This window comes from Sitodiplosis mosellana, unplaced genomic scaffold, assembly GCF_009176505.1.
Source record: "Sitodiplosis mosellana isolate CC-2019 unplaced genomic scaffold, AAFC_SMos_1.0 Smas_scaffold_6191, whole genome shotgun sequence".
NCBI classification, from domain to species: Eukaryota; Metazoa; Arthropoda; class Insecta; order Diptera; family Cecidomyiidae; genus Sitodiplosis; species Sitodiplosis mosellana.
The window spans coordinates 3,747,357-3,771,798 of NW_022601432.1; the positions used below are offsets into that span (position 1 = coordinate 3,747,357).

Below are 24,442 nucleotides of genomic sequence, written 5' to 3' on the forward strand. Positions count from 1 at the left end.
ACCAAATGAAAATGTGCTGTGGCGGCGCGTCCGTGTGTATTGGTATCTCCCCATCGGTGTAGTATAACCGAAGCAGTGTAGCTTTTGAAATAGTTTCAGTTCAATGGTAAAATCTCTTTCTTTGCGAATTCTGTTCATATTGTGTGCACACGGTTCCAGTCGACTCTAGGTAATTAACATCGTATATTTATTTCTCAATTTTAAAATGCATTCGATTATTTTCGATTGTCATTTGTTTCAAACAAACACAATTTTCATCCACAAATTTATTATCATTCCATCATTCTGATTCAATTGATTTGAATCGTAATTTTATTTCTTTTGGTTCGGTCGGTTTTGTTGTTTTTTCTTTTATTGTGCGTTCGCACAAAGTAAATTCAAAGTTTCTTTTTTTTTCGGTTCCCATGAAGCCGCTTTTTCTTAACGTAGTTGCACATTATCGGTGCATCTCATTTGTGCAACGCGCAGTTTTTTTTTCCATTTCGTATTTACCGGAAAAGGTGAAATGGAATGCATTCGAAATGAAACGACTGTTTTTTTTCGTCATTCTTCTACTTTATTCCCGTTCGTGGTAATCGCTCAAACACGTGTTTTCAAAATTTCAGAACATATATACGCATTCTGTATGCGATGCCGATATCCGTGTATGTGTATTTTCGTGTCTGAGAGAGTTTAATGTTCGCGCTTCGATTCTAAATCACCTCGTGTTTTTCGTGTTTCATTTTTGTTTTTTTGCTTCGTCGTTGAATTCATACTCTCTCGTTGAATAATTCTCAATTTGCGTTTTATGCGTTATATTTGTCGAAAATGTCATGTAAATCGATTCCGATTTCTTATACCGAAAAAATTCATCGAATACCAACCGAATAAAAAAAAAATGTTCGTTCGAATATATGAAATGCGAAGAAAAGAAAAATTCGTTGTTTCCATGAACCGTTGTCAACAGACAAGCACGAACACGACACGAAAACGAAAAAAAAAATACGCAGTTCTTTCATTTTTCAATTTGTTCTCGCGCGCTCTTCGTTCCGTCTGTCTTCTCGTTGTGTCTGTGTGTCGTCGCCGTCGCCGTCGGAACAGTAAGTGTGTTTCGCGTTTTTCGTACCAGCATTTACAAAGCAAACATATGCAGATACACTTTCGCGCTCTGTGTCACAGTGTGTGATAATTGTGTACATGTCTATATCTTCCTTTTTGCTCTCTACGTTACGACGGATTTTTACGTATATGGAAATCCGTGTATGATCGCTTATTGCGCATTTCATAGCCATTCAGTTGATACGAATTCTGCAAGAAAAAAAAAGACTATATAAACAACGAAACGCAAAAGAGCACACCAAAAAAAGAAATAACATCCACAAAGACAACACGATTCGTTTATTCGGACACTGTGGTCGCATCACTTCTCAAAATATGCATACATTGCATTTTCAGCGATTCATCAAAATGTGTCGCATTTTACCGATGTGAACGTCGGCTGCTTTTTTACCGCCTTTTTTTATCCTCATCATTTTGCTTTGCTCTACATTCAATCGAGAATTAAATGAAACGTATTATTTTTTTCAACAGAGGATCCAATCGAGTTTTTAACACATCGGCTTGAAACATTCAACCGTTTTATTCGAGAGTGAAGAAGAAGAAGAAGAAAACAAAACAAAACAAAATGACTGACAAAGCACCAGCCGATTCAACTGCATTAGAAATGCATGAGAATCACGATAACAGCGATGTCACCGAACAGCAAATGAATGCACAGTACCTATTGAACGCGCCAGCTTACATGTCGTCAGCCGTGCGTCGTCAGTTACTCCAAGAAATGGTCAAAGGTTTGCCTGCAAATGTACAGAAACGTATCAATGCACTTCGCAACATCGAACTCGAGCGTCTACAGCTTGAAGCCAAATTTTACGAAGAGGTAAACAAACAAAAAAATCAAACACTTGCCCAAATATAGTTAATTATAGATTTTCGTTTTGGTGTTTGTTCTATTTTACCAAGCCGATTATTTGCCAAATTTTAACTGTTAACTAAGTGGTCTGTTCTGTTCTTATTTCTTTGTGTACGCGTGTATCTAAAGGTTTATGCATTGGAACGAAAATACCAAGACCAATATCAGCCATTGCATGACAAACGAAAGGCCATTGTCACCGGTGAATTGGAGCCAAGTGGCAAAGAAACCGAATGGAACTATGAAGCAAACGATGAAGATGTTACACCTGAAGTACAAAGTATTACGAATGAATTGCGAAAAAATTTGCAGCTAAACTATCAAGATGATGTGAAAGGTGTACCCGATTTCTGGTTGACCATCTTCCGTAACACAGAAATGTTGTCGTCAATGCTTCAGGCACCCGATGAGCCGGCACTCAAAAAATTGATTGACATCAAAATCATTTACGAACAGGAACCGATGTCGTACACACTGGAATTCCACTTCGAACCAAATGAATATTTTACAAATACGGTGCTAACGAAACAATACTTCCTGAAATCGAAAGTCGACGCTGAGTATCCGTTTACATTTGAAGGGCCGGAAATTTACAAATGTGTCGGCTGCAACATTGACTGGCACAAGGGTAAAAATTTGACAGTCAAAACCATTAAGCGAAAGCAAAAGCATAAGGCACGCGGTGCTGTGCGCACAGTCACCAAACAAGTGCCGGCCGATTCATTTTTCAACTTCTTCAAACCGCCACAAATCCAAGATGAAAGCAAAATTGATCTCGAAGACCAAGCTGTACGTAGAGATAACGCATACACTGTTTTTCTTCATTTTCTTAAATGACCTAAATCGTGAAAATCGTCACTATTGACACTAATGTTTTGATTAATTTTTCAGATTCTAAGCACTGACTTCGAAATTGGCCACTTTTTGCGAGCTCGCGTTATTCCAAAGGCAGCCGTTTACTACACAGGCGACTTTGTTGAAGATGACGATGATGATGACTATGATGAAGGTAAGAAGAAAGACAAACAACGACAGTTGCACATGTGGCACTAATGCATTCCATTTGTCGATTTTTCAGAAGAGGAAGAAGAAGAAGAGGAAGGCGATGAAGATGAAGACGAAGAATCGGAATCGGAACCAGAAAGTCGGCCAACTGGAAAGCAACAACGCGGTGGACACGGTGGACACGGTGGACATGGTGGTGCCGGTGGCAACAAAAAGAAGGGCGGCGCTGGTGCCGGTGGTGCTGTCAGCCAAGGTACACCAGCCGAATGCAAACAACAATAAGAAAAATCAAATAAACCGAACGCAAACACTTCACTTCGCCAACATCGCACACACACACACACACACATAATCAATGTGATTTTATTTTTGTTTATTACAATTTTGAACATTTGCTCTTAATTATCCCTCTTTTTCACACGTTGTCTTACGAACATTTTGTTTTCGTTGATCCAACACTTTACAACATACAAATTGCAAATCAAATTATTTGACTAAGCCATCAAAACAACAACAAGAAGAAAATTGTAACCAAAATTGAATGTTCGTTAAGATATATCATTTCGTCAAATTGGTCACTTTTTTAATTTAAAGAAAGAAAAAAAAAACAACAATTTATTCAAATAAAATGAGAAGAAAAAACAACAACAACAACAACAACAATAACAACATGAATTTATAACTAACGAAAAGCAAAAACCGTGTCAATTTATTTCAATTCATTTTAATTTTAGATTTTTTATTGATTAATAATGGTGTTGAAAACAGGAAAAATCCCAATAACATTCTTCACCTGAATTTTGAATTAGTTCGCAGCTAATTCGTAAATGAACGAATCGGAAACGGAACGCACCCGTGTTTTTGTGCGCCTGGAACTGTCATCAATCCGTTTGCCATAAATTACAATACAAATAAAAAAGAAATCAACGAAAAAAAAAACATGTCGCAATGTCGCATTATACTCATGACACTAGTGTTTTCAGTGTTTTCGTTTAGTCAACAGTAAATTTCCCATGCAATTCCGTTTGATTTTGTTTGCATTGAATTTTAGTGTGGATTTGTGTACGAATTTCATTTGATTTGAATGAAATTATCTTTGTGATCCATTCCAAACGCGTTGTATTGAGTTTTAATTCATTTTTTTCTCCCCTGAAATTATAAATCTTTGTGTGAAATTACCCACAATAAATAAGCAATGAGAATCGACGATTGTTGTTCATTTGAATGAATGTAACCAATGAGACAAGCACCACATTTAGATGAGCTTGTGTGACCGGATTCAATGGAAATAGATTCAATAAATGCTATCTTGGGTACGTGATAAATTAACAGAAGGTCGTTTACGATGGCACCAAAGTTTACAACAGCAACGAACCAGCACATCACCGCCACCGCTTCCACCGCCCAACGCAATCGATTCACCCGCCACAACACCAATCGATAATCCATCCGCTGCGTCCATTGATTTGGATGACAATTCAAGTGTGGTACAACACCCGCCTGCCCTATCAATTGCTGCTACTCATCAGCAGCATCATTATCATCGTCCAGATGTCAATCTATCCCTTCAACTGCATGACACCACTATCAAACCAAATGGAGCGACCACTAAATACTCACACATCTCGAGAAGAGATCAAGGGTAAATGATGAAACTTTATTGTTTCCTTTTTTATTTTAACCATTCTTCTTGTCCAAGGTACTTATAATGGTGTTTCTTTTCGTTTTTGGTTTTTTTCGTTTTGTTCTTCTTTTGTTTAGGGTCAACCGTGGATTATGTGTCAGCCAGTATGACTCATGGTCGGGCACTGGAAGCTATGGTCATCATCAAACACCCACATCGATTGTCATCAATCGACGCGTAAACGATCCAACTGTACCTTATGTCAATCTGCGAATTTTCAATTGCGTCGGTTCGAAATGTACGATTTGTGCACCGCTTACGCTCACCTTTGCCGATGTTAAACGCAAAGTGGTGGCCGAATTTCATGCACGACGTCAACTATTCTTGAAGCAAACATGCCACACAAAATCCGGTGATTGTGCGGCGGGCAGCAGTAGCCGCGATCGGATTGAGGAACAAAAAATGAGCTGTGATAATTTAGACTTAGTTCAACTCTCGCAACACTATAAATTAGCACGAATTAGTAAACTGCACGAGAATTTTGATGAGCAATCCTCATTGGCCACCGCAAATGTAAAAAACAATGAAGAAATGCTATTAGTTTTATGCTCTGCCAATGCTGCACCGTTTTTGAATACAACAACACAACAACACACCAAAGATACGATGGCAACGGCGGTGGCGACGACGACGACGACGACGATGACGACGACGATGACGACGACATTATCTGCCGTTGCGACAACAACCATAACAAAGCAATCGACGGAAAATTTGGCCACAAATGTAACGAGACATCAACATTTGCATTATGACAGTGAGTCAGACAGTGATGACGATGATGCGACACATATTGCATCGTCAACACAGCTCGATATCGATTTGGCGACCGCACATTTACCGCTGCACAATATACATGGACCAGATGTGGTCAATATCGATGAATTGGTGCTACAAAGTGACGTACAGTATGACATTCGAAAAATTTTGATTTCTTTAGCGAATTCATGTGCCTATGTGATCGGTGCCGGACCATATGCAACACGAATCATAAGTATGCTGAAACAAAGACTCGTACAACGAAAACAACACGAACAAGACACACAACAATGTCTCATCGAAATGGGATTCTCGCGGCCAAAAGTACAACATGCACTCAACATCACGAAGTAAGTGGAATTTGATCTTTTTCAGGACGAAATTTGTGGATTCCACACTGTGGAATAATGTTCGATTTGTTCTTTGATTATCTATTTTAAATTGTGTTATTTACACTATTTCATGTGTTTACCTTTTCAGCAATGTATATGCGGCAGCCTTGGAATGGTTAATTGAAAATCAAAGCCCAACGAACCCATTAGTTGGCGCAGAAGAATCGCCGGCCATGAGTTTATCCTCCAAGTTTACCAATAATGTGAGTATTTTTTTTCGTTACATTAAACGGAAAATACGTTCGAAATCTAATTGAAAATGAATTATAGGCATCAATCAAGGACAATATCGAGTCATTGTTGGAAATAATTCGGATTTATTGTCAGCGGGATTTACCACCGCCAGCCGAAATGATTCAATTCATTGTTGGCATGGGTTTTGATGAGGCTACCGCATATGAAGCGCTCAAAATCACAAAAAATCATCAGTCAAATGCATGCGAGTGGTTGGTGGGCGATCGAAGTAAAATCAATCAATTTGAACAAAACGATGGATTGCCAAACGGTTCACCAATATTAGCCGCACTATTAAACTCACCGCATATTCAGTTGAGCCTTTCAAATCCGAAAATTTTTATCGGTGAGTCAAACCTTTCAAAAGTCCCATTTTTTTTAAAAATCAATTTATTCTTCCTGTTAAAATTGTCCAATTCAAACTACAAAAAAATCTCCAACTTTTCTATTTTAACTTTGTTTCAACATACTTATGATTATGTCTATTTTTTCGTTTATATTAATCAACAGCATATTTATCGATACTGGAAGACTATGGATCGATGAGCATGTGGATGAATGACAGTGAGACATCAAGTGTGATCGGCCAAGTACTGCGTACTTATCATGAAGAAAAGCATATAATGGCCATTAACCAATTTTCACAAAAGTAACATCCACTCAAACTCCTAAGCCATACTCTGTATAATTTGTTATGTAGTGATCATGTTACTCTTAATGAGTAGAGTATTGTGAATAACAGCCACACAAACAAACCAAAGAATATTTTAGAGAAAAAAACCAAAAGAACTGCAAAATAACATTTAATTTAATGCAACAAAAAAACCATCCTGAACAAATAGGAAGTAGACTGTTTTGTGTACTGGAACCATTTTGCAAAGCAAACAACTAGTCGATTAAAAATTAATTTACATGCACTTTTGCCGCTTTTTAAACAAGAACAACAGCAAACAAAACATGACCGTATTTGCAGGCAACGCTTTCGTAGTCAACTGTGGGCCAGTCGTGAAAAATAGATTTTACAAATGGTATATTCTAACTAATGTGACTTTGCCATCCTCCCTCGAACTGGTTCAGATTATATCGTAGCTATTTATTTTACATTAATTGCAAGTCCAGAAACACATTAAACTGTGTGATAAATGCATGTTAAATAATCGCCGAAATTACCATAATTCAGTATTCTGAAGAAGAAGAAAACAAAACGGATTGTGCGTTTGTTCTTTTTTTTTTTCAAAGATTTTAACATTTGTAGAATGTGTTTTTTTTTTAAATGCCACTTTTAATGGAATTTTTTTTTCATCAAATTTTAATTAATCAATGATTTAAAGTAAATATTGCCAAGATTTGGATTATTGTAGATCTCGAAGATTTTTTTGTTGGTTTTTGTCTCTGCAGAATGATAACAGTGATAATGTTTTTACTTTTACTCTAGGATACAATAAGATCCTCCTAAAAAAAAGGTCGTACAAAATTTCGAATAACCTGCAATGAATTATAAATTAATTGGTAGAATGAATTACAAAATGGAGGCAAACAAATGTTCTTTTATGCCTGAGAGCTAAATGAATCAAATACTGTATTTTAGAGAGCTAACCATTGTAAATACGAATAAAATTTGGCTTGACTATTTGAACACCTGGTCGTTTTGTGTTTTTTTTTTAAATTAAAAATGATAAATGTTATGCAATTCAGTAATTATGCCAATATGAATGGATTTTTTATATCATTTGTGACTTGATGCGTTGATGAATTCCCAAGAAGAAGAAAAAATTAACAACAAAATTGGAGAATTTGCTCCTTTTCTAAAGCTTTTTCCGATGAATGATGGATAGCATGCTCTTCTAATTGAAAAAAAAATGATTCATTGGAGACGGTATTAAAATGGATTACGCAAAATTCCATGTTCTTTTTTCATCAATTGCCTACAACGATTGTTCATCACCTACAACACGGTTTGCACATTCTCCATGGAATGTTGGTGACAATAATGTGCATCTTCAAATGTAATAAATTCTTCTAACATGCTTTGAGTTTGGTTTGAAGAGAATTTTCAATTAATTTTTTTTTTTCAGCTGACGAATTTTTTTTTATTGTTGTACTAACTTTTGGGAGCGTGTAACCTCACAATGGATTGAGTAAATGAAACTGTATTGAATTTTGATATGAATATCAAATTTGAAATCTTACACAAAGCAAGGATAGGCAGATATTTGTCCAAACAAATCATATTCATCCACAATTATAATTTGCATGCGTTCTTAGTTTTATTTGCCCGATACTTACAATTCGGTCTGTTAACACAATAAATCCATACTCAGCAAAAATCCTACCAACAATTTCAAGAGTGAACAAAAAAAAACGGTTGATATTTCGTCAGAAATACTGAATGTTTATTAAACATTGCATTTTGACAGAAAACTTAATCATTGGTATGATTCACAAAACATTAAAATAATCATGATGATCCATTTGGTTGGTTATTCGGCGAACTGAAATTGAAAATATTAACAAATATAATTAGAAATTCTGAGATTTTATCCGACAATTCACTGAATGAGGAAAAACTATCAACATTAACTGTTTTTTTTTCCCAGAAGTTACTTACACATGATTTTCAGATATCATAACCCATGTCGACCAACATCCACTTTTTGGCACTGCAATCACATTTCGCATCCGGCATATCCATTTCAAAACCGCACGATTTGCACTTGAAATCTTCTCCAGCTCGGTTGACATCAAATATGACGAATTCTTTTCCGCAATCTTCGCAGTCAAAATGTAAATGCCAAGGATCAAATTCTCCGTCCAACTTTCGGCCCGCCATTGTTTGGAAATTGCTTGGTAAAGACAAATTCAATCAATATCAATTTTTTTGTTCAAAATTGATTCTGAATTTTTTTCCTGTATTAGAACAGAAAAAAAAATGTAAACAAAACTCGTTACTCACATGGTTTTGAATATTCTAAGGCCGTACTTAATGGAAATCAAATTTTCGCTTGGATTAATTCACTTTTCTATTTTTTTTACTTGAAAATTTGCAATGAAAACTCCAATATTTTAGTTTTGATTGGATTTTGAAAATTCAACTATTTTTGGAAGGAATAAATTGCATGTTATGCTTTTGGATTCTAAACTCGAAATGTGTGCATGAAAAATCTTGTTCGTTTTTTGACAGCAAAACGTTTCAAATGTGCTGCAACCGAGCTAAATGATGAGTTGAATTCGTATGGGTGCTCATTTATATCGTGAAAGCAACAAGCTGTAGCCACACAAACAAACCAATTTGAAACTAACACTTTGATGAAGGAATAACGGGACCGTTGTCGTATTAAAGGCAATCATGGTTTGCTTGTGTTCTTTGTTTTGTTCTCACTTTCTTGACACAGTGCAGTTTTCACAACTGTGTTCTCTGTATACAGTCTCTGTTGCTATGAAACAGAAGACATGATTTTACACGTTTGGACTCAATATTTCACAATGACACCTAGCCAATATATTGAGAATGAGACATTTTTGTGCCGAAGAGGAAATATTTTTCGATTTCATATGCTCGGTTTCTTATAATTCTAACAGCAAGTACATCATTTTTTGTGGTATGAATAACGGATCAGCAAAATTGCTGTTCGGATTCATTAGATAACAAACACTCAATATATTTAATTGAATTTTTTTTCTTATTGAAAATTATAACATGAAATGTAATGAAAAAAGAATTTCTTTGTGCATGGAATTTTGTTTTGAGTTTTCTTTTTATAGCATTCGACTTGTAAATTGGTTTTCCATGCGCGTTTTAAATCATAAAATTCGGTCCATTTTGGTTTTTTCGTGAATCGTACCGAAACTATTTCAACTTCTATGTAGTACTTTTCATATTTTTGGATTTTTAAATTCATGGAATATGGTTTTTCTAATGTCTTTTCGATGGAATTTTGTTTTCATCAAATTTTAATAACTATCCACAATGATTTAAAGTAAATATTGTCAAGTAGAATGAATGGAGGCAACAAATGTTCTTTTAATTCTTAAAGCTTGAATGAAGTACTGCAGTATATGTATTTTAGAGAGCTAATCATTGTAAATACGGATTAAAACTGACTTAAACATTTTGGTCGTTTAGTGTTTTTTTTTTATTTTATTAAAAGTGATAAATGTTATGCAATTCAGTAATTATGCCAATATAAATGGATCTTTTTATGTCATTTGTGACTTTACGCGTTGATGAATGATCTGTTTCAGAAGAAAATATTTCGCGTTTCCCAAAAAGAAAAAGAAAATTGACAGCAAAATTGGAGAATTTGCTCGAATGATTGTTGAAATCGAAGTTAAATTTTATTAGAAGAAAAATCGTCTTCAATTCTTTTTGGTCGTAACGAATTTTTTATATATAAAAGTTCATTTGTATTTAATAAATAATGAAAATAATTTTAAGAAATTGCAAAGCGTTTGAAACCACAATGTCACTTCCTCGGCAGTAATACCAACCACATCGAAATTTCTTTATTTGTGAAAATTGTTCAAGTTGAAAAAAAAAATCATTTAATTTTACGAATGATGCACCACTACCGATTGGAACATTTACATTCACAATTGGAATTAGTACATTTTTTGTCCAGACATTTGCATTTGTGTTCATTGATTCATTCACAGTTGGTTCGAGCGTTAGTATTCCAAATCATCCGAGTTGACACCAGCCATGGACAGAACTTTGACTGAACTTTCGTCACGAAAATTGTTTGGTGCTTCGCAACTAGTGTCCGTTGTCGAGCAAGTCTAAAAAATAAAAATTCATTTCAGCTTCGTTCTGAACGCGCGTTTTTTGAGGAAAAAAAAATGTAACAAAATTGTGGTGCCCTTACCTGGCAATGGCACGCATTAGCCTCCAAATATTCATAGCGTCGCGTTTCTGGATCAGCTAGCGGATGGCAAAATCGTAGCATGGCAACAGCTTTTGAGCGTCCTGCATGCACACATACTGGATGATATGATTTTTTATACGGAAATTTCCAATCGGAGATTTCACGTGAATCACAGCGACCCCAACATGACCAAACACTTACATGGTCCCAGCATTCGTGGCCTATGGATTCGAATTTCATGTGAAAAATCATTCAGCATGATTTATCGACGGTTGGTTAGATTATTTACAGAGAAAAAACGCTCCTAGGAATTTCTTACCATTTTCATCGGCTTGTGTGATTCGATATGTGTACAATCGTTTGTGACATCCTAAAAATCCAATATGCACTTGAGCTGATTTTGCATATTCGAATTAGTAATTTGATGAAAATATAAAAAAAAAACAAATTATGCACTCACCTAATGTCATTGGTGAGGATGGTTGCACCATTGCACCTTGTACGGCTGTTGAAATATCGGCTTCGCCAAAGCCCAAAATCATATTAAAAGTTACCGTTAACCAAATGACTAGAAAAATCCGAGGCTGCCTATGATTTTAAAAGGAACAAAAAATGTTGAATTTATACAGAAAAAACGCGAAAATTTATGGTTCAGTTCAATGACTCAAAAATGATAAAAAAAATTTAAACAAAAACGATTCAACTTTAATTTCGAATATTTCAAAAAAGAGTTTAAACAATTTTCCAAAAAAAAAACCACCTAATTGCTTCGAACGAGTTCATTTTTGTCTGTGTTGCAAATGTATTGTTTTGGCAAATTAATCGGCACAGCAATAAAAACGTTGTGTCTAACAACAATTCAATGATTTCGAACCGTTATTACCAACATTCAGTTTAATTACACTGGTAAAATGAACGTTCATCACACACAAAATGAAAAACGCAACCGATCATCAACACAAGTTAGCAAGTAATAATGTTGAATGTTAGAATGTGATCTCCTTTTATTGCGAACGACAATAGCCGTCAACAGCCCTTTTCATCTTCATCAGTGCACAAATGGCCTGCGCTTTCAAGCGCACTCCACAATGGCGTGTTTCCTCCATTTCGTATATCCAAGTCGGTATATATCGGCTCAGTATCGGTTAATTGAATACACAGAAGGTAAATATGTTGTTTTAACAAAATATTATGATTGAACCAGAGAGTAAAATATCGGGCAGTCGTGCCCATTTTGGGCAGTCGTCAAGCCATTTGGGCAGTTCTAAAATTGATTTTGGGCAGTTCAAAAACATCCTTTTTAAACAATATCAACACTAAAAAAAATTCAAATTATAATCATTTTCAATATTCTAAACAATCAAATTTGAACCCTAGTTGTCACTATTCACGCTAATTACTGACAACTGAGTAAGACATAAGAAAAAAGTGTTGAATGTCAAAGTTGTTGTGAAATTCAATTCTTATTCATTTTCTGTAGTTTTGCCAAATAGTGACAAAAGTCAGCCCTCAGTGGCATCAATATTCGCTAACCAGTCAAATGTGTTGGAAGATGAGAGTACTACTGACACACAAGAAAGTAAAAACATCGTTCGAATTGATTTGCACTAAGTGAAATATAAAACAAATTCATATATATGATTTATGGTAAAAACAAAATTTTGGGCAGTACTCATTTTCGCTTATTTTACTCTCTGGATTGAACATCCTACGAACTCTCTAAACGGTACATTCACTCACAGATGAGAGAATGGAATTGATTTCATCATATTACAGCGCATTTGATTTTTTTTTCCTTTTATCCGTGCGACCAATTGATTGCATTTCGTTCACATTTCTCAAATGGGTTGTTTGTTCTGTGTTTTCCACCGAGATTTGTGTCCACGCACCCACATTAAATCGAAAACGGGAAAAAATCCAACGAAGAAAAATCTAGTAAATTAATTTTTTTTCTCTTTAAGTTAACGTTAAATGGAATATCCAGAAATTTTCCGTTTTTTTTCCTTTCTCTTGTTCCTCTTCTGTGTGTGAAGAAATGTTTGAATTGCTTTGACTAGATTATACGCGATGTTTGCAATGCAATATAAATGGAAACGGTAGAGGAAAAAAATGCACATAAAACACATCAAATTAAAGGGGTGCGTAGATAAGAACACAAAAGATGACGCACTATCCATCTAATCACCATTTTTAATCCATTTCAAACAATTCATCCATTTTAATTTGCTGTATTTGGCGCTATCGCCCAATCTCTTTTTGTCGAAACCTATTAAAGGATTAATAACTCAGTTTACATTATGCAAACAAGCCATAAAGCGAATCATCATCATGGATGAATTCAAAAATGTTTATGATTATCTTCACTCCTTCTCTCCATCTATCGCTGTCAAGATGTTTAGACGAAGTCATCCACTTTTTTTTTTCGCTACCGCTGTTGAACCGTTCAGATCGACAATTTTTAGACGAACAAAGACAAAGGGAGCATTTTAATAGATTTTCACAAAGAACATAAGTATTCAAATTTATTTCGTCTGTTTACACGAAATTTATATGCGAATGTGTTATTGTCATGGTGAAGCGTCAGCAGAAAACTACCGATTTCAGGCTGGCGCAATGCAACAATAACAAAAGACATCCTCGCAACGGTTGGCGACGGTGAAAAAAAAAGAATGCGACATTTACTATCAATAAATTGTTTTTATTGAGATGACTCATCTTAACCCAATACCAGATATGTCTTCGATTTTTCGACGTAGAATATGTGATAGTGGAACATGAGCTATGGAAATCGATTTTAAATGTGTGATTCTGATGAATAAATGACGATTTTGTTAAAATTGGTCCAAAAGCTCCAGTTTCTAGCTTTAGAATCCAAAATAATGTGTTTTTATGGCCATTAAATCTATTTTTAAACTACGAAATCTATTGAAATAGAAATTCTCTCTCCTTCTCTTTCTTTGATTTTATCTACTTCTTTCTCTCCGGTTTCAGGAGTCGCTAATAAGATTTCTTTTTGCAATAAATTTATGGAAGAATTGTTATTAATTGAATATTGGGCGTCAAAAAGGAACCGTGTCAATTTCAGGATGATATTTTCATGTAGCGTTATTGACTTTCATATAACATCTTCCTACCTTGGTTTATGATTACAATAAGGAAGCCTTATTCAATGGTAATCAGTGAAAAGACGATTAAAACCAATTTGTATCGAAAAATGCGATTTTTCTTTCTTAGAAATTTTGTCCGTTGATACCTCGAGATAGTGATGGCTGTCGAATACTTTTAAACACTTATTCGACCGTTCGATATGATTTTGAAAAAAAAAAGTTCTTTTTTCGGTCGAACAAACGTTCGAAATTGTTTGACGGCCAACACTACCTCTAGAGAAGACCCAAAGTAGACCGTAGAACCAAGTGGAAAAAATGCAATTCAAGAGAAACAGCCGTGTTAAATAAAAAGACCAAAGAAATGTTTTTATTTCAAATCAATTGAAAGTCTGGAGTTTTATTTTCAAAATAATTATTGTTCAAATCTAGAATTTGGGGATGCGCACAATTTCAAAGACACAAATATTAAAATACATGCATATACGATTGATGTTAGGGATTGTTTGTTCTCATTTCTTTTATGGAATAGAACAAAAACAGAAAAAAAAACATATTATATTAGATGAGTAAATGTGAGCTAGTCTTTTTTGCAATGATAACACGAGCATTTGGTGGCCGATTTGAATGTAACATTTCTGGCACCTCCAACACAGCTCAGCATAACGTTTACATCTTCCGTTTCCATGATATTACAGCACTGTCCAACCGATGTAACTGGTTTTGGTATTTTAAAACCGTTGGCACTTGGTGCCGATGGGACTGCATATGATTCACAATATCCACGGCATGCGTTCGTATTTATTGAAAATTGTACACAGTCTGGAATTTCAATTGTTCTGCTATGACCTGCGAATAGAATTTATCGGTTGAGAATAACAACAACAACAACAATAAAAAATGGTATGCTTGGTTAAAATGGTGCACTTTGATAACATACCTACTTTGTGGCATCCAGGTTTTTGCCAAGCAATATCCTTTGAAATCACTAGTGTAGCACAAATGGCTATAACAATAACAGCTTGAATGCATGCCATCCTTTGAGTCTAGTTTGACTTGTACTTGTAACCGAATTTTTTTACACCAGTTTCCAAGCAGTGAGGATAGTACAATGAATCGATGTTGCCGATGTTGAAACGATTCGAACATCAACCGAATCTGTCTTGATTGTTACTTGCACCACTTAAGAACTAGTAATGAGCATTGACACAGCCATATCGTTGGCTTTTAAACGATTTTTTTGTTACGTTCCGACCATTCCTGTGTCAAGCGACACAAAGCAAGAAAGAGAGTGAGCGTGTGCGCACAATCATTTAAAATCCGATGAAATAGACGCAAGATGACGACGAAAAATGAGAAAGAAAAATCTGCCGCTTGAATGGAACTGTTCAATTTTGAACAGCCACAAGCATATGACCTTTAAAAATGCAACATTTTCTTCTCAATCTACTTACTTGAACGTAGGTTCACAGTTCAACAATCTATCTGCTTTTTTGTGTGAATAATTTCTTTGATTATATTCATATGGCGATAGTCACGTGTTGGCCGATCAATGGATTCATTGATCAACACAGTTTTTTTTCTCGTCTAAATTTGCATGGTCTTTGATTTCGATTGGACATTGAAATATGCGAACAGTCAATCATGATATACAATAATGCATTGTATTATAATTGTAACATCTGTCACGACGATCTGCCCACTGTGGCTTATACCAGAGGAAAAATAAACAAAATTACCAAAAATAATTCCTTTGTGACATTTTTCGTTGGTTGTCCACTTTGGAGCATTGTTAGTATGCTTTCTCTCTCTCTCTCTCTCTCTCTCTCTCTCTCTCTCTCTCTCTCGATGATTAGATGCAGTCCATAATGCACATCACACCAAAAATACACACGAATTCAACAACAATTGTAACGAACCAATTGATCACTATCACGCGGCGTTTTGAAAATAAAAATCCTTTTGCAATCAAGGCACACAAATTGATTTGAACTACATATTGATACTGAAGTAAATTTGAAATTGATGAAGAAAAAAAAAACGAAAAAAAAAATTTGATGACACGTTGTTTTCTTTCCCGACCAAATTAGAAGCGTTCTGATAACTAATAAATTGCAAGAAACTTACTTTAGTTTTGACTATATTTAGAATACGTGACAAGTTTTTTTTTCTCTGCTAAGAGAAATCCATGTAAGTCGTTAATTAGGTAGACATACATTTAAATTTGACCAATTGATATCATTAGCAAGTTTGTTTTTAGCAGTAACAGGCTTTTGGAGAACGCTTCAATATGATATCAGCATAGAATGAATGCGTACGCAATATTTACCTTTGTTTACCTCTCTTTTAATGACGCTGTGAAGAAAACGTGAAATACGATTTTTTTTTCTCTATTGAATCAATTGTTTTCTGACTCAATGTACTAATGTACTGAATTGTTACGATGTCAATGTATCAAATCCAGGGAGTGTAACTCCGAGGAGGAGGAATGGTGAGGAGGTGAATGAGGAGGTGAATGAGGAGGAGGAGAGCGCTGAGGAGGTTCTTCCTCCTCACATGAGGTGGAAATAAAAATTACCAAAATTGAGGCATATAAATTTATTTTAAACACTTCTATTGATGTTGATCGTAGTTTTTTATCGTTGGCATCCGTTCCAAATCAATAAAAGTGTTTAAAATAAATTTATATGCCTCAATTTTGGTAATTTTTATTTCCTCCTCATGTGAGGAGGAGGAACCTCCTCAGCGCACTCCTCCTCTTCATTCACCTCCTCACCATTCCTCCTCCTCGGAGTTACACTCCCTGATCAAATCAATATTCATTGCTCTAATTTATCGAGAAGGTAAATCAAAATTGAGATCAATAAACGAATAGATTTTAAATAAGATAAAAATAAACCAAATTTTCCGTTTTTCATTTTAATTAAGTATTTTCGATTGATTTTTATTCAAAATTGTTTAGATTTTTTTTTTACAAATTTTTTTCCGTTCACTTTATATATCAAAATATTGTTTCTTTTGTCATTTTTTATTTGCAAATTTTTTCCATTTTACCGGAAAAAAAATTTTCAACGTAAAAAACAGATGAAATGAAAATGAGCCGTTGAGCCGATAGTGCGTAATGTAAACGCATATTTGTCTATCGAAACTCAATCGGTCACGAGAATAATAAAACATAAATATTTAGAGTTTGTTTTTTTTTCTGGTTTGGACGAGACAAAAAAAAAGAATAAAAATAAAACACAAATAAACAACACTGAGAAGACTCAAATTTTCCTATTGCATGTTTTTTGTTGTTGTTGCGATTTGTGGTGCGCATTTAATTTTGATTAAACAAAAAGAACAAATGGTTTAGAATGTTTCGATTAACAATTGGTTAAAGTCTAAAAAAAATTGCCTTGATTTTTGGACATCGAGCGAAAAAGAAAGAAACAAAGTAAAATGCTTTACAAGAAGAAGAGAGAGATTTGACGGAACGAAACGTAAATTAAATGCAACAATTATATTTAATTATTATCAAATAGAAAACAATTATGAAAATCGGTTTTGAAATGTGTGTGTGTGTGTGTGTTTTTCATGTTTGTTTTTTTTTTTTTGTTTATCATGAGTGTTATTTTTATTGCGTGTGATTACAGTGTTGATAAAAGTGTTGAAAATATCGTCTCGAAATAGTTGTAATTAAATTCCATCGTAATTATTCAATGTTTTGCATTTCCTTTCTCTTCTTTCCAATTGTTTTACTTGTTGCCTAATTGAATCATGTTTAAATAAATGTATGCATCAATATAGATGACGGGATGGACATTGAATATATATTCAATGCAAAAAAAAAAGAATTATTATTGTGTTGATTCTAATCGAGAAAAAAAAAATTTAAACTTTTTAACCATTGGCACACATGCTCTCACACATCAAGCACTCACATAAATTCATACGCACACGGATTCATTCACATTTAAACCATTTAAAAAAGAAACATACATCATTCGTAAATACGGTAGCAATTGTTTGTTATTCATTTCACTTTTTTCAATTCATGTCGACCGGAGTTGGAATTTTGGTCAGCTTCCGGTAGATCGCTCTCCTTCTTTCGGTCTTTTTTCGATTTTTCAGCGCCGGCCACCGTTTTGGCATTGGTTGTAGCATTACGTTTCTTTATCAAATTTTTTTCGCCTAATTTTTCGCTTTTAGCGCGCAAAAAATTATTGAAAAATCGAAAAATTAAAAATCCTTGCAGTCCCCACACAGCGACCAATGCGAATTTCGTTTTAGCACTACTTTCGATGCCATAGTACAAGGTCAATAGGGCCAATAGCATCGAACCGAAACGGGTTGCAATGAAAATCGAATGGTTGATATAATGCAATTTGGTGAGCTTTTCGTCGCGATCAAAGATGTCGACCAATTGGAAAATGTGCGACACAACTTCGTTGGCATAGTGTAGGGTGAGCAATGCTAATGCAATGCGTTGGAAACCCAAGAAATAGGCGAGCGCAATAAATGAAAAACTACAGACGGCATGAATGATTTTCGATTGTTGATCCTCTTTTTTCACTTTTTGCAAGTACAGCTCAGGCAACATGTGGAAATAGTAGGCCAATTGAATGATGAAAAATAATTTGTGGAGGAAAATCATTGGATGTTCAGGGAATTGATCCCACAACAATGACAATTGGCTAAAGTATCCTTCGCGAATGATAACATCCAATCCCCATACGCATGACATCAGATAAAATACCAGTAACTGGCACGAGTCATTGAAACGGGCCAACTTAAATTTGGACAAATGTAATTTTTTCGAGATTTTCTGTAAAAAAAAAAGGAAATAAAATTCAAAATTAAATTTCAATTTCTTTGAACGGAAAACAGACTGGAATCTTTTAATCCACTAATTGATGATAGTCAATGAATGGGCTGGAAATCAGTTTTACCTCGATTAAATATTCCTGCAATAGCGCGTGCATTATGATACAAATTAATGTATAAAAGAATACGCAACACCAATCTTTCCATCCTGATTCATAAGAAAATGGTAATCCTCTGAAGTGTTCATGGGAAGAAAGAAAAGAAAAAAAATCAGAAAGCGATTAGTCTACGATGTACAAACGAAGTTGAGAGTTATTTTGTTATTTTACCTGGGATTTTCATGGCTTGGCTCTGCTCCCGTTACATTATGGTGCAATGCAACAAAAATGCTGGCTATAGGGGCAGTTGCCTTAAAAATTAAACAAAGAAAGAGAAAGAGAAAGAAAAACATAAGTCATGATGAAATTGCAATCAGCATTTCGGTTGGTCATACAAATGTAATGTTGCGAAACGGTTCCCCTGAGCATTCGAATCGAATTTTTATTTTATTTCGCTTTTCGTTTCATTCCATGTGGGATTTAAAGTCAATGTTCATTAATGATGAAAATGGATTTTGAAATTGCCGGGCATTTGATGAAGTCGATCGATGAAACGGACGGACGAAGACCTCAAAGCATGTCCAGTCATTGTCGTCATATAAAACCAAAAATCAATTAGCATGATACTACAACGTCAGCACAAAAATTGTGAAAGACAACGCACAGATGCGACACGTAAAAGTCGCTATCGTATTCACTTTAAGAAGAGAAGAAGAAGAAGAAGAAGAAGAAGAAGAAGAAGAAGAAGAAGCAACAACAACAAAAAAAACGGCCATACACATCAGCTACGTCGTACACACAACCGATTACAATACACAGACAAGCAACGACTCTCACTTGATGCGTGTGGATGCGTGTGCTACCCATAGTTGGTGATCGGGAAACTATGCATGTTATGTTTAAACGTGGCATTAACAAAATAACACACGACTACAATACACATAAGAATGAAACCGCTATGTTGGCGAATGGGGTCCGCATTTGGAAGATGTTCTCTTTTCGCTTTCATAGTTGAATCTCATTGCAAAAGAAAAAAAAAATTATGGCGAAAAAGAAGAAGCAGCAAAGAAAAAAAAATGTGGAAGAAAAACGATTGTGCATTGTGGTGGCTGTCAAGTCACCGATGTGGAAATTCCATGCATTTCGATGAGCACACGTTCACTTGTGGTGATGTAAACATTTCTGATGCCAAATATGAATTCGTTGGCAAAAATATACACACGAGCAAAGAAAAGAGAGACACCGATAATGAGCGAAACAACATAGTGGCAGCAGCAGCAACAACGGCAGCGGCAGCGGCAGCGGAACCAAATGCACAGCCGTGTCTGCCGATTTGACAATTGTATACGTATTCAAAGCTGACGTGTAGAATTTGTTGTATGGAACTGATGTATATGATCGACTTTGATATGATTTTTTTTTTCGATTCGCTGCCGCTACTGCATTTCGAAGCCATTTACGCGAATCCACATTGACAATCCACTGAATTTGATTTGTCTTCCCCGATCACAAATTCCGGGTCGGCAATATTTCTATTTTTTCTTCTCTTTCATTTTCAATCGAAAATGTTCGCATTGCCAACACAACTTGCACGACAAATGCCGGATTTTGGTTAGTTTTGGAAATTGGATTTTGTTTTCTTCGATGAAAAATGCGTTTAATTTTACTTACAGGTAACATAAGTCCCACGACAAAAACCATTGCTACACAGGAAACTATATCAGCATGATTCTGTATCACAAATTCATGGCTAAAAAACGGTGGATTTTTGTTTGATGATTTTCTAGCTATGCCGGGTTTGATTGCCATCACTACTAAATGCTATTTTATCTATATTAATAATAATAAATGTGTGTTGTTTTGTGTCGAATTGTTTTGTCTCCGGGACGAGAACGAGTAGAAATTCACGTACACCTTACACTACGGCTAATCACGTTTTGATTTTTGTTTTAGCTGATTTTTGTGTTATTTGATGTGTTGTTGCTCTGTTGTAACTTTTTAATTTATTGTACACACAGGTTGGCCTGAAACGAGATCCAACAACGACCGATGAGTTAGTGACAGTCTTTTTTTTTTTAAACTACGTAAAGAAGAGAGAAACAGAAGAAGAAGAAAAAAAAATAAACGCACTCCCTTTTCAACAACAACAACAACGAGAGCACCACGAAAACGAATACAATCAAGTGGTAGACATACTCTTCATGGAGATCGATTCGTATTCTGATTAAATATATTGACTATCACATTCGAAACAGTTTAAAATGAAATGAAATTTCGGAAGGGAAAGAAATAAGTGTAATATTGTTGTCGTTGTCGTCGTTTTCGTCGTTAAAACAGCCGATTATATATTTATATATATATATATATATATATATATATATATATATATATGCTTGAACTGTGTGTTGGAATTGGAAAGCGAACTAATTTCAATTTTTTTCGATATGTATACAAAATCAACAAATTAAACTGTTTTTTTTTCTCTGCTGTAATAATGTTTCTCGCTCTTATTATGTCCAAGCAAATGGAATCAACTGCCACCTTTTTGCGGTAATTAATTTACTCGTGCAAAATACGAAATAAACATCCAACGAAAATTAAAACAAAAAAAAGTGTTTTAAACTGAATTTAAAAAAAAAACATCTATTTTGTTTAAATAGCTACAGCCACCACACTGCTACCCAAGTACCGCACACTTAATTACACACACACACTCACTTTACACACAGCCATTTCTCTCTCACTCACTTTGCTTGTATGTTGTGTGTTGATCTTTCTATGGTTTTTTTCTCTCTCTTAATCTTTTCTCTCTCTCTCTCTCTCTGTCTCTTTTTTCTTTCTCTCTCTCTCTCTGTCTCTCTTTTCTTTCTGCCGTTTTCGCCTATATTCGACCCGCTCCCACAACTTGCCAAGATGCTTTCGTTATCGCATAACGCGTTTGTGGAACGCCCGCCGTCACTATCGCCGCCGCCGCCACCGCCGCATTGACATTTACGCTGTTGATGATGATGTTTGTTGTTGTTGTTGGTGGGACAAATGTGTCTGTGTGCAACAAACAATTAATACTACCGAACCGAACCGAAAAATAAAGCTGGTGTTTCTTGTTGTGATTAGTAAAAAAAAATAACTCAATACATTGCATTCGCCCGGTGCCGACTGAGTTCGTGTGCGTCTCATTTACACTGATAACACTCCGACTTTTGTTGTACTTTGGTTCCTTTAAATAAATCGTTGATATTTTTCCAATTCCAACCGAAAAAAACTTGCTCAAATTATTTCGAACGGAATGGTTTTTTGTCTTTCTCGGCTGAACTCGTTTCTTCGTTTGTGAACTCAATTCAAGTTTATTGATATTTTCTTTCATAGTTTTTTTTCGTGTCAAAGACATCTATTGTTTTATAGCAGTTGAATGCCGGCATACATTCATTGAACAATTGCCAACATGACTATCGAGCTATTCTCTTGTGTGCAACCTCGAAAATAATCAATCTGTTGAATACGATTTACTTGATTTTGACACTTTTCTTCTCCAACCTATTTCTTTAAAGCGAATTCAACTTTCGCATAATTTTGCCTTCAATTGAAATAAGCTTTCAATTTTTCAAGCATATTCCATTGAAAATCGGGTGTTCAACAGCAATGCTGTTATAGCATTTTGTCAGACATACACTTTTTTTCACCACTTACACCATTTTCATTTTCCATTAAAACACATGATTCGCTAAAATTGTGTACGATTCCGTATCGGTTTCTAAATAAATTCGAGAAATTTTCATACAAAACAAATTTTCAGCATCCAAACAAAACTGAAATGGTTTGACATTTCAAGAGGTTCACCATATTTCTTTATTTTTCCTTGGTTTTTGACATTTTATCTTTCATGTCTCGCTTAATTGATGTGAGTGTACTAGCACTGCTGTGCTGCTGCTGCTGCTGCAGCGTTTGACGTTTTACTCTCCATGGATTTTAAATATGGTGCAGAACTGTTGTTGAATACTTACCATATGTTTGAATAAAATACCGTTGATTTTGGTTTTACTTAAGACTTTTGTTTGAATTGGTTTAAATGAACGGTTTTTTGAACCGTTGTGCTGTATAAAGGGTTTATAAGATTAATAGATGTACATTTCAAATAAATAAATAAGTTTTATCGAAAGAAAAATATTGATATTATTAAAATGGTTCATCATTCAAACCATCAATCTTTCCATCGTTTCAATGTTCAAGTCCAAGTTTTAAACCGAATTGCAGCGTTCAAGTCTGAAGTATGCGTGAATGGTTGAAAAACCAATTGTTAGCAACAATTTGTGGCTTTAAAAGATCAATTCGCAACGAAGAGAGACAGGAAAGAAAGAAAATACAAGAAGGAAGAGAATCAAGACAATCTTGTTTTTTTTTGTCCCATTAAATAAAATATTTTATTCATCAATTTTACAACCCAAATAAAAATCCTCGCATGATAAATTCTTGAAAAAGAAAACCATAATGAATGCGTAACTATTTGTTTTTCTGCACCATGTCATGTGTGTCTTTTACATTTAAAAAATATTCTCTTTTTTTCTGTAGCCTATGAAATTGTTTGAAATGAACGGAAAAAGGAAATAAATCTACTGAAAATGAGCCACTTGCAATTGATTTCAGCTGAAGAAAATAAAACCAAGAAAAATAACGAAAATGAATGGTGGTAAAACGCGTCTCTATCATCATCATAATTTTTTTTTTTTGTAACATTCGGCGGAATTAGCATATATAATTGTGTACAAAAACCTTTTTTTTTTTAAAGTAAATTTGTTGTTTTTTTTTTAAATTGCCACGCGCGCAGCCATTGCATTCGAAATTTCCTATTGGATTATAATATTTATCACTAATGTCATGTATTATTCATTTTTTGCATTTCATTTTACTCCGTGGTTCATGAAAAAATGTTTTCTTTTTCTTCTATTAGCTTTTGTTTTAATTTTTGTTTGCTTCATTATTCGTATCAATTCATTATTTTACTTTTATATCAATTATAACATAGCTACCGTTTTGTTGTTGCTGTTGTTCTCAATAATTGTCCATCGACAGAAACAAAAACAAAAAAAACGAATTGACAATTTGCACATGTTGCATGCCACATGCTTACTTATTTATATGCAATGACTACAAAAAATATGCTCCGCACACTAAAAGTAGCTCTATATGTTTGTGCCTAGTCTTAGTGTTGCCAAACATTGCTTTTGCACTGCTTCTATTATTGGATCGGTTTTATTTCTCTTTCATCATCATCTTCTTGTAACTATTTAGTTTTAAAACTTTTTGTTTGTATATGAGTTCACTCAAATGACTACATTTCTTGTTTGGCGGAATTTCCCTTATAAATATTGCGTATGAATTTACTTTGTTGTTGCTGTTGTTTCGAGAGAAAGAGAAAAACAAAATCAATCAATAATAATAGGCTAGTTAATTCACTTTGATGCTATTACCCAAAGAGCAACGACTTCCACGTAAAATTAAACGCAACTCTCTCTCTCTCTCTCTCTCTCTCTCTCTCTCTCTCTCTCTCTCTCT

General features: G+C 34.7%; 5 protein-coding genes and 1 long non-coding RNA gene across 14 annotated transcripts; 2 read left to right on the plus strand and 4 right to left on the minus strand.

The window, feature by feature from the left end:
• The first annotated feature begins 9 nt into the window (after window positions 1-9).
• Window positions 10-3,652, plus strand: LOC129576914 (nucleosome assembly protein 1-like 4). 3 transcript variants are annotated; one of them, XM_055463045.1, is made up of 5 exons: window positions 10-169; window positions 1,570-1,915; window positions 2,078-2,737; window positions 2,840-2,957; window positions 3,027-3,652. In XM_055463045.1, exons 2-5 carry the CDS (start codon window positions 1,664-1,666, stop codon window positions 3,233-3,235), a joined length of 1,239 nt encoding a protein of 412 aa, XP_055319020.1. In that variant the 5' UTR covers window positions 10-169; window positions 1,570-1,663; the 3' UTR covers window positions 3,236-3,652. The 3 variants fall into 3 exon arrangements, with proteins under 3 accessions (XP_055319020.1, XP_055319022.1, XP_055319021.1); XM_055463047.1 differs by lacking the exon at window positions 10-169 and adding an exon at window positions 959-1,079; XM_055463046.1 differs by lacking the exon at window positions 10-169 and adding an exon at window positions 1,426-1,448.
• A 35-nt stretch (window positions 3,653-3,687) lies between these two features.
• LOC129576911 (uncharacterized) lies at window positions 3,688-7,658 on the plus strand. Its single transcript, XM_055463030.1, has 5 exons — window positions 3,688-4,595; window positions 4,715-5,746; window positions 5,877-5,991; window positions 6,059-6,368; window positions 6,533-7,658. Exons 1-5 carry the CDS (start codon window positions 4,255-4,257, stop codon window positions 6,673-6,675), a joined length of 1,941 nt encoding a protein of 646 aa, XP_055319005.1. The 5' UTR covers window positions 3,688-4,254; the 3' UTR covers window positions 6,676-7,658.
• LOC129576917 (uncharacterized) lies at window positions 5,227-9,286 on the minus strand. The gene is made up of 3 exons (XR_008688944.1): window positions 8,976-9,286; window positions 8,631-8,865; window positions 5,227-8,514 (listed from the first exon to the last, which is right to left on the minus strand). It is a non-coding gene; the product is annotated as an uncharacterized LOC129576917 (long non-coding RNA).
• Window positions 9,287-10,063: 777 nt separating this feature from the next.
• LOC129576915 (thyrostimulin beta-5 subunit) lies at window positions 10,064-11,853 on the minus strand. Of its 2 annotated transcripts, none has more exons than XM_055463049.1 (5): window positions 11,645-11,853; window positions 11,345-11,472; window positions 11,204-11,254; window positions 10,885-11,105; window positions 10,064-10,798 (listed from the first exon to the last, which is right to left on the minus strand). In XM_055463049.1, exons 1-5 carry the CDS (start codon window positions 11,665-11,667, stop codon window positions 10,688-10,690), a joined length of 534 nt encoding a protein of 177 aa, XP_055319024.1. In that variant the 5' UTR covers window positions 11,668-11,853; the 3' UTR covers window positions 10,064-10,687. The 2 variants fall into 2 exon arrangements, with proteins under 2 accessions (XP_055319024.1, XP_055319023.1); XM_055463048.1 differs by having other exon boundaries at window positions 11,204-11,278.
• A 2,546-nt stretch (window positions 11,854-14,399) lies between these two features.
• Window positions 14,400-15,699, minus strand: LOC129576918 (thyrostimulin alpha-2 subunit). The gene is made up of 2 exons (XM_055463052.1): window positions 14,929-15,699; window positions 14,400-14,837 (listed from the first exon to the last, which is right to left on the minus strand). Exons 1-2 carry the CDS (start codon window positions 15,023-15,025, stop codon window positions 14,569-14,571), a joined length of 366 nt encoding a protein of 121 aa, XP_055319027.1. The 5' UTR covers window positions 15,026-15,699; the 3' UTR covers window positions 14,400-14,568.
• Window positions 15,700-16,898: 1,199 nt separating this feature from the next.
• Window positions 16,899-22,807, minus strand: LOC129576919 (translocating chain-associated membrane protein 1). 6 transcript variants are annotated; one of them, XM_055463055.1, is made up of 5 exons: window positions 21,641-22,807; window positions 20,564-20,916; window positions 19,124-19,203; window positions 18,920-19,028; window positions 16,899-18,795 (listed from the first exon to the last, which is right to left on the minus strand). In XM_055463055.1, the coding sequence occupies exons 2-5, from the start codon at window positions 20,699-20,701 to the stop codon at window positions 18,004-18,006; spliced, it is 1,119 nt and encodes a 372-aa protein (XP_055319030.1). In that variant the 5' UTR covers window positions 20,702-20,916; window positions 21,641-22,807; the 3' UTR covers window positions 16,899-18,003. The 6 variants fall into 6 exon arrangements, with proteins under 6 accessions (XP_055319030.1, XP_055319031.1, XP_055319033.1 ...); XM_055463056.1 differs by having other exon boundaries at window positions 22,580-22,796; XM_055463058.1 differs by having other exon boundaries at window positions 21,611-22,713.
• Window positions 22,808-24,442: the final 1,635 nt, after the last annotated feature.

Coding starts and splice junctions, on each gene's coding strand:
- LOC129576914 (XM_055463045.1), top strand. CDS start 1,664: ATGACTGACAAAGCACCAGCCGATTCAACTGCATTAGAAATGCATGAG. Junction 1,916..2,077: donor AAGCCAAATTTTACGAAGAG/GTAAACAAACAA, acceptor GTGTATCTAAAG/GTTTATGCATTGGAACGAAA. Junction 2,738..2,839: donor TTGATCTCGAAGACCAAGCT/GTACGTAGAGAT, acceptor TTAATTTTTCAG/ATTCTAAGCACTGACTTCGA.
- LOC129576911 (XM_055463030.1), top strand. CDS start 4,255: ATGCTATCTTGGGTACGTGATAAATTAACAGAAGGTCGTTTACGATGG. Junction 4,596..4,714: donor ATCTCGAGAAGAGATCAAGG/GTAAATGATGAA, acceptor TCTTTTGTTTAG/GGTCAACCGTGGATTATGTG. Junction 5,992..6,058: donor CCTCCAAGTTTACCAATAAT/GTGAGTATTTTT, acceptor AATGAATTATAG/GCATCAATCAAGGACAATAT.
- LOC129576915 (XM_055463048.1), bottom strand. CDS start 11,667: ATGAACTCGTTCGAAGCAATTAG. Junction 11,279..11,344: donor ATCCTCACCAATGACATTAG/GTGAGTGCATAA, acceptor ATGCAAAATCAG/CTCAAGTGCATATTGGATTT. Junction 10,799..10,884: donor CTAATGCGTGCCATTGCCAG/GTAAGGGCACCA, acceptor TTTATTTTTTAG/ACTTGCTCGACAACGGACAC.
- LOC129576918 (XM_055463052.1), bottom strand. CDS start 15,025: ATGGCATGCATTCAAGCTGTTATTGTTATAGCCATTTGTGCTACACTA. Junction 14,838..14,928: donor ACCTGGATGCCACAAAGTAG/GTATGTTATCAA, acceptor TTCTATTCGCAG/GTCATAGCAGAACAATTGAA.
- LOC129576919 (XM_055463055.1), bottom strand. CDS start 20,701: ATGGCAATCAAACCCGGCATAGCTAGAAAATCATCAAACAAAAATCCA. Junction 19,204..20,563: donor TCGTGGGACTTATGTTACCT/GTAAGTAAAATT, acceptor TTAATTTTTAAG/GCAACTGCCCCTATAGCCAG. Junction 19,029..19,123: donor CCAAGCCATGAAAATCCCAG/GTAAAATAACAA, acceptor TGAACACTTCAG/AGGATTACCATTTTCTTATG.